Below are 18295 nucleotides of genomic sequence, written 5' to 3'. Positions count from 1 at the left end.
ATGCTGGCCCCACTACTCTGCTTCTGATCCAACTTCCTGCTAATGCGCCTAGGAAGGCAGTGGATAATGGCCCAGGTACTTGGGCTCCTGCCACCCATGTGAGAGGCCCACATGGAGTTCCTGGCTCCTGCTTTGGCCTAGCCAGGCCCAGGCCTGGTTGTTGTTAGCCTTTGGGGAACTGACCAGCAGATGGGCTATCTCTAACCCTCTTAAATAAGTAAAAAAAAAAAAAAAAAAAAAATTTAAAAAGATGACAGGTGTGGGAAGCACTGGAGAAAAAAGCCAGCTTGAGGGGAAAATTTACCACTTTGGTTTTGGTTGAGTTGAGTCTGAAATGTTAGCGAAACACCCAGAAGAAGACAATAAGAAATTATATCTATCGATGTGGCCTCAGGGGAGCGAGCTGGCACTGTCAAATCACATGTTACCATTACCCATTACATGTTGATGTGTTATTGGAGTCATGCACCACGTAACCATGCCTTGGTCACAATAGACCCCATGCACATGGTGGTCCCACAAGACTGCTTCGCCTAGTGACATCATGGCCGTCTCAGTTTGTGTGAGGGGACCCTGTGATGTTCCCTCCTGGCCACACGCTTCTCAGAACATATCCACATTGCTAAGCGCCGTGGGGACGGTGTTGCTGTGTGAGTGACATCTGTCCCCAGGATTGGGATGGGAATCGCTCTGGAAGAGACTGAGAAACACGGCTCCTGGCCTCAGGATGATGGAGAGAAGTCTCTCCACTTTCTGTCCTTGAAGCAGTTCGCAGTGAGTCAGAGCGAGGCAGAAACTGAGGTCACAGGTGAGCAGCGGAATCTGGATGCCTCCCAGGTGATGGTGGTACAGCCCCACCTCCTCAGGGTGTGTTCAAGACCCTGTAGCAGAGGCTGATAAGAACAGAACAGTCCCCAGCAAGCATCTCTGGGGGACCACCACACTTGCAGAATGGCCAAAGGCACCCCAGCAAATGAAACTAAGAGGGTGCACGACGGACCGGAGGTCAGGAGAGGAGACAGACAATAAGCAGAGGCTGTGGGGATGCCAGGTTGGTGACTGCGTGCTGTGGGAATCTTCTAGAAGCTTGTTGGATTGGTGAGATTGAAGTCAGACCATGGTAGAGGTGGGTCATAGAGCACAAGGTGGGGAAACTGAGGCAGCAGGTAGCGACATTTTAAAGGAGACTTTGTTGGAGTAGGAAAAGGAGCTAGGGGTGTTTGAGGAAAGCTAGGGCTGCAGGAGCCATGATTATGTTCATGGACAAAGGAGAAGGCTCCAGTGGAGAGCATGTGCTTAGAAATGAGCCGTGGCACAGTGGGTAAAACCACCACCTGCAGTGCCGGCATCCCATATGGGCACTGGTTCTAGTTCTGGCTGCTCCACTTCTGATCCAATTCCTTGCTGATGGCCTGGGAGAGCAGTAGAAGGTGGCCCAAGTGCTTGGGCTCCTGCACCCACATGGGAGCCTGGAAGAAGCTCCTGGCTCCTGGCTTCAGATCAGCCCAGCTTCGCCCCATGCGGCCATTCAGGGAGTAAATTAGCGGATGAAAGATCTCTCTGCCTCTGCCTCTCTGCCTCTCTGCCTTTCAAATAAATAAATCTTGAAAAAAAAAAAAAGAAAATGAGTTCATAAATCAGTTTCAGAAAAACCAGAGGGGCCAGCGCTGTGGCGTAGCGGGTGCAGTTCTAGGAAAGATGGAGTTCCCCAAACTTCCTGGCTCCCAGGAGTTACCCAGGGTCCCTGTCAAACATGGATTCCTCTGTACCTTTCCAGGAAAATCTGATTCACAAGGTCTGGGTCTGGGGCCCTGGGATTTGTATTTTTAGTAAATTCTCCTTGATGATTAGTAAGTGATTCTAATTACCAGAGACTTTGGGAAATGCTGTTTAGGAAAACATTAGAGCAAAGACAGAAAACAGAACCCATTTTAGGTATTTCATTTAAAGAAATATTTATTTTTATTTTATTTGAACAGCGGGGAGTGGGGTGGGGGGAGAATTTTCCATTCTCTGTTTCATTCCCCAAATGCCTGTAACAGCCAGGGCTGGGTCAGGCTGAAGCTAAGAGCCAGTAACTCACTCTGGATCTCCCCTATGAAAGGAAGCAAGCCAAGCACTCACCATCGCCAGCGGCCTCCCAGTGTGTGCATTAGCGGGAGGCTGGGTTCAAAGCAGAAGAGCCAGAAGCAATTGTCAGCCCCTACCCGAGCTGCTTGCTTGCTGCTTTCTTGCAGAATATTCAACAGTTCTAGCCCTGGGGACTGGCGTTGTGGCACAGGGGATTAAGCTGTGGTGTGAGACACCGGAATCCCATGGGGGCGCTGGTTCGAGTCCCAGCTGCTCCACTTCCGATCCAGCTCCCTGCTAATATGCCTGGGAAAGCCCCAAAAGATGGCTCAAGTGTTTGCACCCCTGTACCCATGTGGGAGACCCAGGTGGAGTTCCTGGCTCCTGGCTTTGGTCTGGCCCAGCTCCAGTCGTTGTGGCTATCTGGAGAGTGAACCAGGAGGTGGAAGATCTCTCTGTAACTCTGCCTGTAATTTATGGTGTGTGTGTGCCTGTGTGTGCCCAGAGGTTGGGGTGGGTCCTGGCACGCAGGAAGTGCTTTATTTCCTGCCTTAACGAGCCTACATGAGTGTTTATTTTATGATCAGTCATTAGATGCTGCATTTGTTTTATGCCCTTTTCTCTATGTGTATTATATTACTTCATAATAATAAATTTCATTGTATTTTATTTTTCTCTTTCAAGATTTTTTTTTTTTTTTTGACAGGCAGAGTGGACAGTGAGAGAGAGAGACAGAGAGAAAGGTCTTCCTTTTGCCGTTGGTTCACCCTCCAATGGCCGCCGCGGTAGCGCGCTGCGGCCGGCGCACCGCGCTGTTCCGATGGCAGGAGCCAGGTGCTTCTCCTGGTCTCCCATGCAGGTGCAGGACCCAAGGACTTGGGCCATCCTCCACTGCACTCCCTAGCCATAGCAGAGAGCTGGCCTGGAAGAGGGGCAACCGGGATAGGATCGGTGCCCCGACCGGGACTAGAACCCGGTGTGCCGGCGCCGCAAGGCGGAGGATTAGCCTGTTGAGCCACGGCGCCGGCCTCTTTCAAGATCTTTACCACCACAGGGGACAAGCAGCCATGGAGGGTGGTGACTGTAGATGGGTGTACAGGGCACTGTGCTTGAAAGAGGGGCCACATGTCACCAGGCCCCCCGGGGTTACGTGGCCAGGCCTAGGGGCCGGTTCAGCAGTGGGCGTGCCAGTCAGCAGCTCAGAGCAGCTGTACACGACTGGCCAGTGAGTCCCTGGTAGTAGGGTCTCACGGCCGCCAGGTTGGGGCACCTGGTGCACAGCTGAAACTTGAACTCTGGCACCCAGGGCGGCACACCCAGGTCCTGCTGGCTGCACAGCCGTGGGTGGATGCTGCCCACGTGCCTTGGGTAGAAGGCCTCGGAGGGCAGGGAGAACTTGCTGAACTCCATCGTCCGGTGCGTGTTCTCATCCCAGTCCCAGGACATGAGGGTCTTCTCCAGCCTGCGCTGGGGCGGGGACAGCCTAGTGCTGTGCTGTCCTGAGATGCTGGTCCTGGAAAGTGGAGACATGGAAAACCATGCAGACCTGTGGTTGGCGGCCCACAGAGAAGGCATCTCCGATGACCTCACAGTGGTCTGGCCACACAGAGCCAGGGCCCTCCCCGGGTGGTACAGGAGCTCCACAGTGCAGAACCAGTCTCCTCCCCACAGCACCTTTGTTGGTGTGGGTGCCTGGATGCTCTCTGCTGTCTGTCTGGAACACGTGGAAGGAGTTGGGGGGTCCACGCCCAGGTACAGCTCCTCCGGAAGCTCACCCACCCTGTTTGCAGCCTCTGGCGTTTTCTTGTAGAAGTCTCGAGCTGGGTGGGCTTCCTCAGGTGGAACCCACCACCAGGGCAAGAGCGTGAGCGGGTGGGAGGTGAAGACGCCGCTCAGGAGGGGCCGACGTGTGGTTTCAGAAGCTGTCCTTGACTTTGGCTGCCTTGGGGTTCCCATCAGGGTGGCAGAGAGGGAAGGGTCAGGGCTCCGGTTGGATGGGGGATTTGACCCAGCTCCATAAGGAGAAGTCATCCCACAGCCACCTTCATCTTGAGGGGAGTAGGGCTCAGGAAGAACTCGGAACGGTCCCCCGGGCCCGGATGCTCCTGCTCAGCTGTCCAGGTACCGCCTCTGCAGCCCTCGGTGGTCTGTTTTTAAAACAGTACCAAGCAATGCCAATCCAGGGCGCTCCCAGGAGGAAACTCCTTTGAGACAGGAGAGGAAGGCAGGGGGCGGGTAGAGGGTCATAGCCCCAACGGAACCCCAGATTTATTAGGGGCCTTCCAGGGCCCCCCCACATGAACACACCCGCCTCTTGGCCATCTCTCATCTCTCGTCTCGGAGCGGATTTGAGAATGCAAATGGCAAATTTGAAGGGTAGCGTTCAGGACACAGGAGGCTAGGGAAGGGACAGAGGACCATTGGAAAGGGACCGAGTGGTGCAAAGCTGGGCAGGGTGAGGACTGGGGAACCAGCTGAGTCCGCCTATGGCCAGGACCCTCAGGAGAAGTTCAGGTGGGGGTTGGGGAAGGCTGCCCCACCCCAGGAAAGCAGGGGCCTGTGTCCCGGGCCAGGGAACGTGTCCATTCAAAATGAGCCTTGTCAAGGTGTGGCGCTTCCACGGGGAGGCTGGAAACACGAGCTCGCTTAATATTTTTAAGTTGTGGTAAAATGCAGATAACATAACACTTACTGTTTTAGCTATTTTTGGTGTGCGGCTCTGTGGCACCAAGTGCAGTCACATGGTTGTGCCATCACCACTACCCATCTGGAGGATTTTTTACATCTTTTTTTTCCTTTTTTTGAAGATGTATTTATTTATTTGAGAGGCAGAGTTACAGATAGAGAAAGGGAGAGACAGAGAGAGAGAAAGGTCTTCCATCTGCTGATTCACTCCCCAGATGGCCGTAAAGGCCGGAGGGACCAGGCTGAAGCCAGGAGCCGGGAGCGTCACCCGGGTCTCCCACGTGGGTGCAGGGGCCCATGCACTCAGTCCATCTTTCACTGCTTTCCCAGGCCATTAGCAAGGAGCTGGATTGGAAGTGGAACTGTCAGGACTCGAACCGGTGCCCACATGGGATGTCGGCACCATAGGTGGAGGCTTAATCCACTACACCACAGTGCTGGCCCCCCTTCACATCTACCTACCTACCTACCTACCTACCTTCCTTCCTTCCTTAGATTTATTTATTTGAAAGTCAGAGCTAGAGAGAGGAGGGGCGGGGGGGGGGGAGGGAGAGAGAGGTCCTCCATCCACTGGCTCACTCCCCAGTTGGCCTCAAGCCAGGAGCCAAGAGCTTCTTCCGGGTCCCCCACGTGGGAGTAGGGGCCCAAGGATTTGGCCATCCTCCACTGCTTTCCCAGGCCATAGCAGAGCACTAGATAGGAAGAGGAGCAGCTGGGACTAGAACCGGCGCCCATATGGTATGCCGACGCCCCAGGCCAGGGTGTTGACCTGCTGTGCCACAGCGCCGCCCCCCCCCCCCCCATCTTTTAAAGCTGAGACTCTGCGCCTATTAAACAACCCTCTTCTCCCCCACCAGGCTCTGGCAAGCATCTGTCTACTTTCTGTGCCTTTGAACTTGCCTGGTCTAGGCTCCTTGCATAGTACAAACTACAGTCTTTGTCTTTTTGTACCTGGCTTATTCATCTTAGCACAATATAGTCAGGTTTCACCTATGCTGTAGCGAGTGTCACAATTTCTTTCCTCCTTGAGGCTGAATGATAAAACCCTTTATAAGTATAGCACGTTTTGGTGGCTGGTATTGTGGCATAATGGGTAAAGCCAATGCTATGACACTGGCATTTCTAATGGGTGCTGGTTTGTGTACCAGCTCCTCCACTTCCGATCCAGCTCCCCATTAATGTGCCTGGGAAAAGCTGCAGAGGATGGCCCAAATGCTTGGGCCCCTGCACCCACATGGGAGACCTGGAGGAAGCTCCTGGCTCCTGCCTGCCTCAGCTCTGGCCTTGGCAGCCACCTGGGGAGTGAGTGAACCATTGAATGGAAGACCTTGCTCTCTGTCTTTCCCTTCTCTAACTCTTTCAAATAAATACATAATTTTTTTAATAAAAAGATTTATGTATTTATTTGAAAGGCAGAGTTACAGACAGGCAGAGGCAGAAGCAGAGGCTGGGGCGGGGGTAGGTAGGTCTTCCATCCATTTGTTTACTCCCTGGATGTCTGTAACGGCTGGAGCTGTGCCAATCCAAAGCCAGGAGCTTCCTCTGGGTCTCCCACACTGGTGCAGGAGTCCAAGGACTTGGGCCATCTCCTGCTGCTTTCCCAGGCCATAGCAGAGAGCTGGATCGGAAATGGAGCAGCCGGGACTCGAATCAGCGCCCACATGAGTTGTCAGCACTGCAGACAGCGGCTTTACCCGCTATACCATCACGCCGGCCCCTATACGTAAATCTTAAAAAGAAAGTATACCACATTTTGTTTATCCATTTGGCACTAACAGATTGCTTCCACCTGTTTGCTGTGAAGCTCTCTACACACGTGGATGGACAAGGATCTGTTCAGTCCTTCCTTTCCTTGTTGTAGGAGGCAGGATCCATACAGAGAGGGAGAATTGCTGGATCATACGGTAATTCTATGGTTAGTTTTTTTAGGAACCACCATGCTATTTCATTTTATGCTTAGGAACACCATAGCTGTACCATGTTCTGTTCCCGTCAGCAATGTACAAGACTCTAGTTCCTCCGCATCTCTGCCAACACTTGCTGTCTGCTTTGTTTTGCCAACAGCCATCCCACGGGTGAGGCTTCAGTGTTACTCACACGGAGGAACTTGTCTTCCAATGATATCCAGACACTAAATGAGACCTTTTGGTACCTGGCTGAAGTGGATTCTCACGGCAGGTGGGGCCAGCAACTGCCCCTCCTTCTTCCCTTGGAACATTTGAGACTCTCGTCCGTTATTCTCCAGAGTGTGAAGTGTGTGAGTACAAGGGGTGGAGGGGGAGGAAAGGTCGCGGACAGCTCCGGAACGCCTAACATGTGTGGTTGGTCTTCCTTTTTCTCACTGTACAGCTCGGTGACCGTGAGCCAGTATTTCCGCCAGACACTCCGCTCCTGGACACCTCCACCTCTTTGCTCTTCTCTTTCTATCCTGTTTTTCTATCTAATCTTTAAGGATCTTGTCTTGACTTTCAGCGCACATTCTGTCCCTGTGCATAAATTAGGTATGGCTTTCTGCTCTTTACATTGCCTGTTTCCTCTGTAAATTACACCATTCATAATTTCCACTTTACTGCTTTTCTCCAACCCCTCTGGCTGCCATCACAAGTTCATAAATTCAGACTCAGCCATCCTGGGACTGGTGTCGTGGTGAAGCAGGTTAAACCACCGCCTGTGATGCCGGCATCCCGTATGGGCACCGGTTCCTGTCCTGGCTGCTTCACTTCACTTCCAATCCAGCTCCCTGCTAAGGTACCTGGGAAAGCCATGGAGGATGGCCCAGCGTGTAGGCCTTTGCACCCATGTGGGAGATCTGGAAGAAGCTCCTGGCTCCGTTGTGGCCATTTGGGGAGTAAACCAGTGAATGGAAGGTCTCCCTCCCTCCCTCCCTTCCTCCCTCCCTCCCTCCCTCTCTCTCTCTCTCTCTCTCTAGCTCTGCCTTTCAAATAAACAAATAGATAAGTAAATCTTAAAAAAAAAAAAAAGTCAACTGTCTACTTCCCAAAGTTTGGGAGATGCTATGGTGTGGACCTGGTATGGCCACACCAAAACACATGTTGACATTTCTAAAAATGTAATACATATTTTAAAAAATTTATGTGAGCGAGAGAGAAAGAGGGAGTTCCCTTTCAGTGGTTCATTCCCCAAATGCCTGCAACAGCCAGGCTGAACGGAGCCGAAGCGGGGAGACAGGCACTCCATCGGCTCTCCCAACCAGGTAACAGGATCCCAGGAGCTTGAGCATCACTGCTGCCTCCTGGGGTCTGCATTAGAAAGAAGCCGAGCCAGAAGTCAAACCCAGGCACTGTGACGTGGGGTGCAGGGATCCTAACCCGCTTGTTTGCTGTAAGGCCAAACGCTGAGATTTCTGTCAGTGTAACGGCACTGAGGGGTGGTGTGGCCTTTAAGGCGTGTTGGGGTTATGGGGCATCGCCCTCACGAGTGGATTAGCTTCTGTGGGTACCATAGGACGGGCACCCCGTCCCTTCCCTCTTTTGCACGCGCCCTGCTTTCTGCCATGGAAGCTGCACAAGGCCTCCACTGTGTGCGGCCACGCTTGGCCTAACTAAAACAAACCTCTTTCCTTTACAAATGACCATTCGTGGGTATTCTGTTATAGTAGCAAAAACTAGACCAAGACAGGACTCTCCCACCACGTATGCAGGGTCCACTGAAGGGCTGGCTGTGAAATGCTGCAGGCTGTGCCCAAGCACCAGGGTGGTGAAGAAGGCTCCCGGGCCCTGGGGCTGCTGAGCCTGGGTAGCTCAACAGTGCCAGCGAAGCCGGGAACCCGCGACAAAGCACGGACAGCCGCATTGTGGGGCGAAACGCGAGCTGGGCGGTCGGCCAGGTGATCCGCAGGACACAGGCAGTACTCTTTCCGGGTGACCACCAGGATAGAAACACAAAAACTGAAAAGTTCCTAAGGGCCCTTCGTGGCTGCATCACGTGGCTGGTTGTGAATTCTGTTGAGCTTTGCGGCCACACTGTGCCTTTCTGCTCCTGTTAGGAGCTTCAAAAACATGAACTCTGCTAAGGTCTTGCAGTCACATCAGTAGGGGCTCTGCTGCTATCTCTAGACAAGGAGCTCGCCCAAGGGAGGTGGATGCGTGTTTAAACGGGGAGAACTGCTTTGAAATAGGAGGTGTAAAAGGAAGTGCTTGGGGGCCGGCGCTGTGGTGTAGTGGGTTAAGCCTCCGCCTGCAGTACTGGCATCCCGTACAGACACCCGTCTGAGTGCCGGCTGCCATACTTCAATCTTGCTCTCTGCTGTGGCCTGGCAGTAGAAGATGGCCCAAGTGCTTGGGTCCCTGCACCGACGTGGGAGACCAGGAAGAAGCTCCTGGCTCCTGGCTTTGGTTCAGCCTAGCTATGGCTGCTGCAGCCATTTGGGGAGTGAACCAGCGGACGGAAGACCTCTCTCTCTCTCTCTCTCTGTCTCTCCTTCTATCTGTAACTCTGCCTCTCAAATAAATAAACAAATCTTTAAAAAAGAAAACAAAGGAAGTGTTTGCGAGTGTTGATGACATTCCACAGCAGCCTCAAGTGGCCAGGGACATGTACTCACTAAGAAACCTGTGTAACCTGCGGCGGATACCTTGCAAGTGGCTACTAGATAAATATGTTTATTGTCTCCAGAGTTTCGGCAGGAGTGACTTAAAGAGAAAGCCTATGGCAAGGACACCGTTGCTCCTTTAGTGCCACTGGCTTTTTTTTTTTTTTTTTTTTTTTTTTTGACAGGCAGAGTGGACAGTGAGAGAGACAGAGAGAAAGGTCTTCCTTTTGCCGTTGGTTCACCCTCCAATGGCCGCCGCAGCTGGCGCATCGCGCTGATCCGAAGCCAGGAGCCAGGTGCTTCTCCTGGTCTCCCATGCAGGTGCAGGGCCCAAGGACTTGGGCCATCCTCCACTGCCTTCCCGGGCCATAGCAGAGAGCTGGCCTGGAAGAGGGGCAACCGGGATAGAATCCGGCACCCTGACCGGGACTAGAACCCGGTGTGCCAGCACCGCTAGGCAGAGGGTTAGCCTAGTGAGCCGCGGTGCCGGCCAGCACTGGCTATCTTAAAAGCAGGTCCATGGGGCAGGTGTTTGGCCTGGTGGTTAAGACGCTGTTCCAGATGTTTGCATCCCGTATGGGAGTGCCCGAGTTCAAGCCCCGGCTGGGCCCCCAATTCCAGCTTCCTGCTAATGCGCACCCTAGGAGCCAGCAGTGATGGCTTAAGGGATTCAGCTCCAGCCACCCACACTGGAGATCCGGGTTGGGTTCCTGGCTCCTCGCTGCAGTCTGGCCCAGCCTCAGCTGTTGAGAGCATTTGGGGAGTGGACCAGTGGATGGGAAATTTCTCTTCATCTATGCCTCCAAATAAATACAAATTTAAAAGACAAAAGGCCTATTTACAACTCCAGACTTTGATATGTTCGTCATCTTGTCCTAGCAAGATACTGGGGACGCTTCAGAATGAGAACTGATGTCCTTGACCCTCAAGTCCATCAGAATCACTACCCTGGGTGGGACCCTCCTGCTGCCTGACTTCTTGTCATTTTGTTCCTGGCCTACACTGATCTTCAAGGAATAGTCTGGAACAAAGGAAGCCCAACCAGTGCCCTTGAGCTTCTCGCTAGTGGGCCTGGAAAAACAGTCAGTGGAGGGAGGGTAGGTGTTCGGCTCAACAGTCGGCACGGGGCATGGGATGCCTACATCCACACCCGAGTGCTTGGGTTCAAGTCCTGGCTTCCTGCTGATGTGAGCCCTAGGAGGCAGCCCAACTGCTTGGGTCCCTGCTACCCACATGGGAGACCGGGTGAGTTCTTGGCTCATTCCTAGCTATTGTGGGTATTTGGGAAGTAAACCAGCAGATGGAAGATCTCTGTTGCTCTCTGTCCATCTGTCTTTATCTGCCTCTCAAATACAATAAGAATATATTTTGTTAAAAAAGAGAAGAAAAAAAGCAGTTTGCATGGAAAATAAAACAGGAGCAGGTGTTGTGATACAGTAGCTGAGGCTACGTCTTGGGGTACCCACATACCGCATCAGAGTGCCTGGTTTGAGTCTTGGCTACAAGGTGCTACCACCAGTCCAGCTTCCCAACAATGCACCTGGGAGGGGAGCAGATGGTGGCCCAAATACGTGGGTCCCTAGCACCCATGTGGGAGACCTGGGTGGAATTCCAGAGTCCTAGCTTCGACCTGGCTCAGCTGTTGCAGGCATTCGGGGAGTGAACCAATGGATGGAAGGTACCAGTCTCTGTTCCATCCCCTCCCTCCCCCTCCCCGTCCCTGCCGTCACTCTGCCTTTTAAACAAATAAAATACATCTAATCTTTTGAAAGAAAGAATTGGTGGAAGCATATGAAAAGCAGTTTTTGGACAATCTGTGGGCTTTGCTGAGCCAGATAATGGGGGTTGAGGTAAGGCTATAATAATGACAAGGGCTATAATAATAATACAGTCAGAATTCAGTAGCAAGGTTCAGCAAGCAACCCAGTTGGCCCTCCTGTACCTGCAACCTCAGATTTAACCAACTGCAGTAGGAAAAATATTGTGTCTGTACTGAACACGTACAGACTATTTCTTGTCCTTACTCCCTGAACAATACAGTTTAGGGGTCCGTGTTGTGGCACAGCAGGTTAAGCAGCTGCCAGCGACATGGGCATCTCAGATGAGCACCTGTTTGAACCCCAGCTGCTCCACTTCTGATCCAGCTTCCTGCTCCTGTGCCTGGGCAGGCAGCAGAAGATGGCTCGAGTACTTGGGCCCTGCCACCCATGCTGGAGGCCTGGATGGAGTTCCGGGCTCCTGGCTTCAGCTTGGCTCAATCCAGGCCATGGTGGCCATTGGAGAGTGAACCAGCAGATAGAAGCTCTCTCTCTCTTTCTCTATTTCTCCCTCCTTCTCTCTGCCTTTTAAATAAATAAAATAAATCTTAAAACCAAACAATGAGTATGACATGCGTTTTCATAGCATTTACACTGTATCCGGTGTAAGTTGTTCAGAGAGGGTTCCCAGCACACAGGAGGGCCAAGGAGCTTCCACGCAGACTCCAGGCCACTTTAGCCATGGGGCTTGAGCACCCATACATTTGGGCATGGCGAGTGCCTGGGACGAAACCCTCGTGGTTACCAGGAGACAACTCTGCAGGCAGCACTGGGAATCTGTAATTCCAGTCCCAGCGTCCTTTCCCTGCCTGGAGGCCCTTGCTCCACTGACGCTCGGGAAATGTTTCTCCGGGCAGCCTGTGAGCGCTTAGCCTTCTGCAGGGCCCCTGGTCTCCTATCTGACAGCTGTGAGCCCTGCAGGCCACGGGCGATTCTCTCTTCTCCCTCTAGATAAAGATGGCGCTCTGGCTGACCACCCAGAATCCCTTACACACAGGCCAAAATCTTCCTGTGAGGGCGGGGATACGGGAGTAGATGTGTAGAGTAGAGAGTAGAGAGACCCCAGCATGGAGTCAGGGAGCCAGCAAAACCTGCAAGAGCCCCGTCTCTTTATAGTCAGTGGCTAGGCCCTTTTTTTCTTTTGGTTTGTTGATTGCTTGATTGATTTGAGAGGCAGAGTTACGGGGGGGGGGGAGGGGGAGGTGTGGGGGTCTTCCACCCACTGGTTCACTCCCCAGATGGCCACAACGGCCAAGCCTGGGCTGATCGGAAGCCAGGAGCCAGGAGTTTCTCCCAGGTCTCCCAAGCGGGTGCAGGAGCCCAGGCACTTGGCCATCCTCTGCTGCTGTCCCAGGCCATTAGCAGGGAAGTGGATCGGAAGTGGAGCAGCCGGGATTCAAACCAGTGCCCATGTGTGATGCCAGTGCTGCAGGCAGAGGCTTAACCTACTGCACCATAGCACTGGCCGGGGCTAGGCCCTTCTATTTCTCCTTCCGTGTGTCTGTGGGATGCCAACCCCTCAAGCCCACTTCCTCCACGAGGCTCAGACCCCCGCACGGCCTCCCAGCCAGCTGCCTTCTGTGAGTTCCTGCCCTCATCCCACTCCTGCTGGTATGTTATTCCCAGCAACAGGCACGCGGCGGCGCCCGCTCCTAACGCCTCACAGCCAAGCTCCTCGCACTCGGCCTCACCACGTGCACCCCACTTCAGCTCGGCTCTTCTTCGCCCCGCACCCTCTGTGCTGGCTACAACAATCTAGTCTCCGCGTCGTCGTGTGCGTCAGTCTCCTCTTCAGGAAACCACCCCCTCGAAAGCCGTGTGGTAAGACCCCCCTAACAAGACGTCTCCCACCTTGACCATGTTCCAGTGCCCGGCTCTGGTATCGAGCACATTCACACGGCTGCACAACCATCACCATCGCCCATTTCAAGAACTCTTCCTCTTTCAGCACTGAGCTTCTGTACAAGTTAACGCCCGCCATCCCACCTCTCCAGCCACCATTCGTTTTACTTCGGTCTCTTCGGTCTCTTCTCTTTCTCTCTCTCTCTTTCTCTCTTTCTCTTTCTCTTTCTCTCTCTCTCTCTTTCTCTCTCTTTCTCTCTCTCTCTCTTTCTTTCTTTCTTTTTTTTTTTTTTTTTGACAGGCAGAGTGGATATTGAGAGAGAGAGACAGAGAGAAAGTTCTTCTTTTTTGCCGTTGGTTCACCCTCCAATGGCCACTGTGGCCAGTGCATCTCACTGATCCGAAGCCAGGAGCCAGGTGCTTCTCCTGGTCTCCCATGCGGGTGCAGGGCCCAAGGACTTGGGCCATCCTCCACTGCCTTCCCGGGCCATAGCAGAGAGCTGTCCTGGAAGAGGGGTAACCGGGATAGAATCCGGTGCCCCAACCCGGACTAGAACCAGGTGTGCCAGTGCCGCAAGGATTAGCCTGTTAAGCCACGGCGCCGGCCATCTCCTCCTCTTTCTATAACTCTTCCAATAAATAAATAAATCTTAAAAAGTAAAAAAGTCAATAAAATGTAGGTTTTCTGCTCACTCAGGAATGGTGAGATTGAGAGGCCAGGAGGCAGCTGCTGCTGCAAAGATCACTCGCAGACTCATAGTCCCCAGAAACAGGAGGCGTGGCACGCGGGACCCCACACGGCAACATCAGGGGTGAGCAGGAAGCGGAGGGGCTGGGGGAAGCGCCCGCCCCGCCCGTGAGAACCTCTGTTGTGGTTTTCATAGGAAGCAATGGGCGAGGTGGCCAGTAAGGCACACAGCAGTGGATTGGCGAGTCTGGATGCTTTTTGCAGGCTCTGGGGCACAGGGGATGTTCCTAGGCTTCGGCCACCTGGCTCTGGGGTGAGTGGCCCTGAGGAATATTGCCCCCCGGGGACAGACTCAGTTTCCGAGAGGTTGGTCTGGATGGGAGGTTCAGCCAGGAGAGGCCTTTGGTCCCTAAGAGTCAGCTCACCCTGCAAGGGGCCAAGGACACCAACGCACCAAGAACACGGAGAAGGAGCTGGCGCTGTGCCCTAGTGGGGGAAGCCACCTCCTGCCACACCAGCATCCCGTGTGGGCGCCAGTTCCACATTCAACCCAGTTCCCTGCTAATGTTCGCTGCTAAGGCAGTGGAGGATGGCCCAAATGGCTTGGGCCCTGCATCCATGGGGGAGACCCAGAAGAAGCTCCTGGCTCCTGACTTTTCCCTGGCCCAGCCTTGGCGATTGCGGCCATTTGGGGAGTGAATTAGCAGATGGAAGCTCTCTCTCTGCAGCTCTGACTTTCAAACAAACAAATACATTTTAAAACACACACCCAGAAAAGCAGCGGTGTGGTGAATACAGTTGGTGAGTGGGGAGCACACGCTGGCTCTTAAATACAGACATCGCGATTTGTGTGTTCCAGGGTCCCTTGGTCCAAACCTGCCACTGTGCTAAGAACCCACTTAATCTCCTGGCCTGAGAATAATCGTCTAGAAAATGAGCCTCACTCTACCCCAATCCCTGTGGACTCTGTCTCCCTTTCAGCTGTCTCTTCTCTGCTCGCTCCGCATAGAAGGGTTTTAAGCCCGGACTGATAGATATCTCCAAGAGGTTAAGAAAATGACCTCAAAGGGAAGAAACTGAAGACTTTACTGGGAAACTGTGATGAGCATGGCTCTTTTTTCAAAGACAGAGAGAGGGGGGGAGAGAGAGAGAGGAAGGGAGGGAGGGAGAGAGGGAGAGAGGGAGGGAGGGAGGGAGGGAGGAGGGAGAGATGGACAGGAATGTAACAAACAGCACAATAAGATATTTTCAAATGCCGGTTGGTGGCTCGGCTGTGAAATTTCACCGAAGTCTAATGGTGAAAAAAGACTCTGAAATAATAAACCCAGCTCCAAATTAGGGGCGCCTGCAAATGTAGTAATTTCTACCTAAGAGGCTTTGTGTCCAAACATGTCATTTGAGATCCCAGCACACAAAGGAGAATGCCCTTGGAAACAAGGAGACATTGAGGCCCGCGTCCCTGGGGCACTGGATTTCCGCGCTGGCCTCAATAACGTTTTCAGCCACATTAGGCACCGGCTTCAGACCTGGTGGGAAGCAAATTTAAGTGTCTCTTTTAGGGGAAAACAATGAGAATGTTGTATTTCACAAAAGGAAGGAATTCTATCACTCTTCGGGTTGGCAGACCTGGCGGCTTTGTGATTAGATTGGACAGTAGCTCACGCTACTCTGATTTTTAAAACCTTCTCCAGGCTCACAAAACGTACCCCAAAGGGAGGAAGTGCTCCTTCCTTCTCTACTGAGTACCAGGTCTTTAACAGCCAAGGAAAATATTTATCCTGCTGGTATTTATCGCTACAGTTCCAGGGGTAAATGAATACATGAAAATATATGTATAAATGAAATATATAATGTTTCTCAAACCAGAGGCAGCCTGCTGTCTTGCTGATGTTGTAAGAACAATAGAATATTACAAAGCACAGATGACTCAAACTCACCAATTCACTCAGCGCTCACTCATTTATCTCATTGGTGGGTGTGCACTGTTGCTACCATGTGCCAGGCACTTCAGCCATGGAGGTCACAGGAGACATGAGTGGTGAGCGGGGTGGGCGGTGGGGACCTTCTGGCTTGCAGGTAGAGGACAAGACAGATCTTCGGGAGCTCAGAACAGACAAGGAGGGATAGAGCCGTGTGCACCAGAGAGGGTACGCACCAGTGCGTAACAGGGTATCAGGTTGGGCAGCAGGGAGAGCTCTGGTCAGAAAACAAGGAAAAAGGCCAAGAAACCCAGGACTGAGGAGCAGGCATTTGACACAGCAGTCTGGACGCTCCTGGGGATGCCCTCACCCCGGAGTAACTGGGTTCCAGTCCCCAGTCCCCCCTGACTGTGGCTGCCTGTTAACGCACTCCCAGGAGGCCACAGGAGATGGTTCAAGTAGCCGGGTTCCCGCCACTCCATCCTGGATGAAGCTCTGAGTTCCCGGCTTCGGCTGGAACAGTCATGGCTGCTGTGGTCACTGGGGGGAGTAAACCAGCGGATGGGAGATCCGTCTTAGCATCTACCTCTCTCTCTCTGCCTTTCAAGTGAAATTTCAAAAGCAAATGAGAAGCCAAGGATGCAGGAGTGAATGGAAAGGGTTAATAGGCAAGCAAGGATGCTCATCCAGTTCAGAGGCTGAGCTCTTGGAGATGGGTTTAGGGAACGAGAACCTGGTCTTGTTTAGAGTCCGAGAACATCGAGCCACCTGTGCCCAGCCCAGGAGCACAGAGTCTGCGTGTGGCTGTGGCTGTGGCTACCGTGGCTGTGGCTGCCACGGCAGATAAGCCGGCCCTGCCAGACACGAAGCTCCATCTCTGAAGGCACTCAGTGCCTTCTACTGTGAGCAGACAGTGCCCAGCTGGGCTCCCGGTACCCAGCTGTCAGCCTGCTGAGGATCAGGCTAGGGCTTGTCACGGCAAGGTCGCGGCGAGAAGGGGTACAGCCACCACGCAGGTGGAGACCCTCCTACTGCATTCTTGCCCTTGTGTGTGTTCAGAGACCTTGTGATGGGCAGAATCCCATGATGCTCCCTTCCGTGGGATTTCCTGTCCTGACCCCAGGACCCGGGAACACCCTGATTATTTCCATTATGTGGCTTAGAACTAATCACGAGGAAGATCCTCTGGTCAGGTGGAGGATCTAAAATCCAACCACAAGTCCCAGGGGGTTGTGACCTTGCTGATGGACTGGTGCACCCTTCCCCGCTTGATGACGGAGGTGGACAGGTGTGAGGCCCCAAGAGCAGCTTCCAGAAGCTAAGAGTGACCCGGCTGGCAGCCCACCAGGGCGTAGGACCCCCGTCCCAGGCCTGCAAGGGAACTGCATTTTGCCATCAAGGTGAACGGGCCTGGAAGTGGCTCCTCCCCCATGTTCCAGCCCAGGCAACATCTTGGTTTCAGCCTCGTGACACAGAGAGGCAGGGGAGCTGCCTGAGCTTTTTAAATGTTCAAACTATGTATTTATTTCTGAAAGGCAGAGAGAGACAGGCACATCAGAGACAGAGATCTTCCATCCACAGATTCACTCCCCAGATGCCTGCATCAGGTAGGGCTGGATCAGGAGCCAGGAACTCAACCCGAGTCTCCTATGTGGGTGATAAGGACCCAACCGCTTGGTCCATCACTGCTGTCTCCCAGGGTGCACATTGGCAGGATGCTGGAACTCACAACCAGACATTCCAAGCAGCGCTTTAACTGCCACGCGAGTGCCTGCCTGCCTGGCCCTCTCCACAGAGCTGACCATGGAGGAACACGTGCTGTTGTGTGGAGCAGCCAGGCTCCTGGAGACCGTGAGGCAGTGAGAGGAAACTAGCAGAGCTTCAGAGTCCACATTGGCCAGGGAGTGCCGACACAGTGCTGCCTTGGACCGTCTTTATCTTGTAGGGACCACAGGTGCTGAGCAAGGCAGGATTAAGGACTGAAGGAGTGGGGCTGGGGAATTGCTGACAATCGCCCCTGAGGTGTTCTGGGAAGAGTGTGAGGACTACAGGTGGCCGTGGAGAGGGCGGAGTCAGGGACAAAGCGGGAGACCCCAGTCTCGACACAACCCTCGACGCCTTGATGGTGCTGGGCCGAGGATGCTCCACAGAGGGATGGGTATGCTGTCAGTGATTCCTTCCTTGGGCGAAGGGCACACTTAGCTAAGGAGGGGGTAAGGCTGATGCTCCTTGTGGCTCAGGCTGAGTGGCGCGTCCCCTCGGCATTTATGACAGGTGCCGATATGGGACTGTATCTGAGTGGCTCTAAGCAAGGCCACTGCTGCCCAGAAATCCACACTTCCACGTCTTCCTCAATTCACTTCAGGAAAAACTCAGCAAACTCAACTAAAGGGATGTTTAGGAACCCCGGGAGCAGGCCCTCTCGCCAACAGACTCCTGCCTTCCCTCTGGACCACTGCAGCCCGGTCCGTGGGCCCCTGCACAGATGCTGGGGAGGAGCCAGCCACTGTGCAAGGCTCCCTTCTCTGAACGGAGGGGTTGGGTGGGCGAGGGGTGGAGGTTGGGCAATGGCGGAAGGGAAGGGAATGGTCACCCACGCCCTGAGTCTCTGAAACACATCAACTCTCAAGGGGCCACCACCCAAGCCCTTGGCACACGGGCAGCCAAAGCATCCACGGGCCTCGGCCACAGATCTCGCCTTCCCAGAGTCTGCTTTGCCACG

The 18295-nt window shown here is 53.5% G+C and overlaps 1 protein-coding gene across 1 annotated transcript; it reads right to left on the bottom strand.

Annotated features, from left to right (window-relative positions):
• Nucleotides 1-3261: 3261 nt before the first annotated feature.
• On the bottom strand, nt 3262-4026 carry LOC133766372 (inositol oxygenase-like). Its single transcript, XM_062200034.1, has one exon. It carries the CDS (start codon nt 4024-4026, stop codon nt 3262-3264), a length of 765 nt encoding a protein of 254 aa, XP_062056018.1.
• Between the last annotated feature and the right edge of the window lie 14269 nt (nt 4027-18295).

This window comes from Lepus europaeus, chromosome 9 (genome assembly GCF_033115175.1).
Source record: "Lepus europaeus isolate LE1 chromosome 9, mLepTim1.pri, whole genome shotgun sequence".
Lineage (NCBI taxonomy): Eukaryota > Metazoa > Chordata > Mammalia > Lagomorpha > Leporidae > Lepus > Lepus europaeus.
The sequence above is the reverse complement of the archived record's forward strand: the minus strand, read 5'-3'. Positions and strand labels throughout refer to the sequence as shown.

Coding starts and splice junctions, on each gene's coding strand:
- LOC133766372 (XM_062200034.1), bottom strand. CDS start 4,026: ATGGGAACCCCAAGGCAGCCAAAGTCAAGGACAGCTTCTGAAACCACA.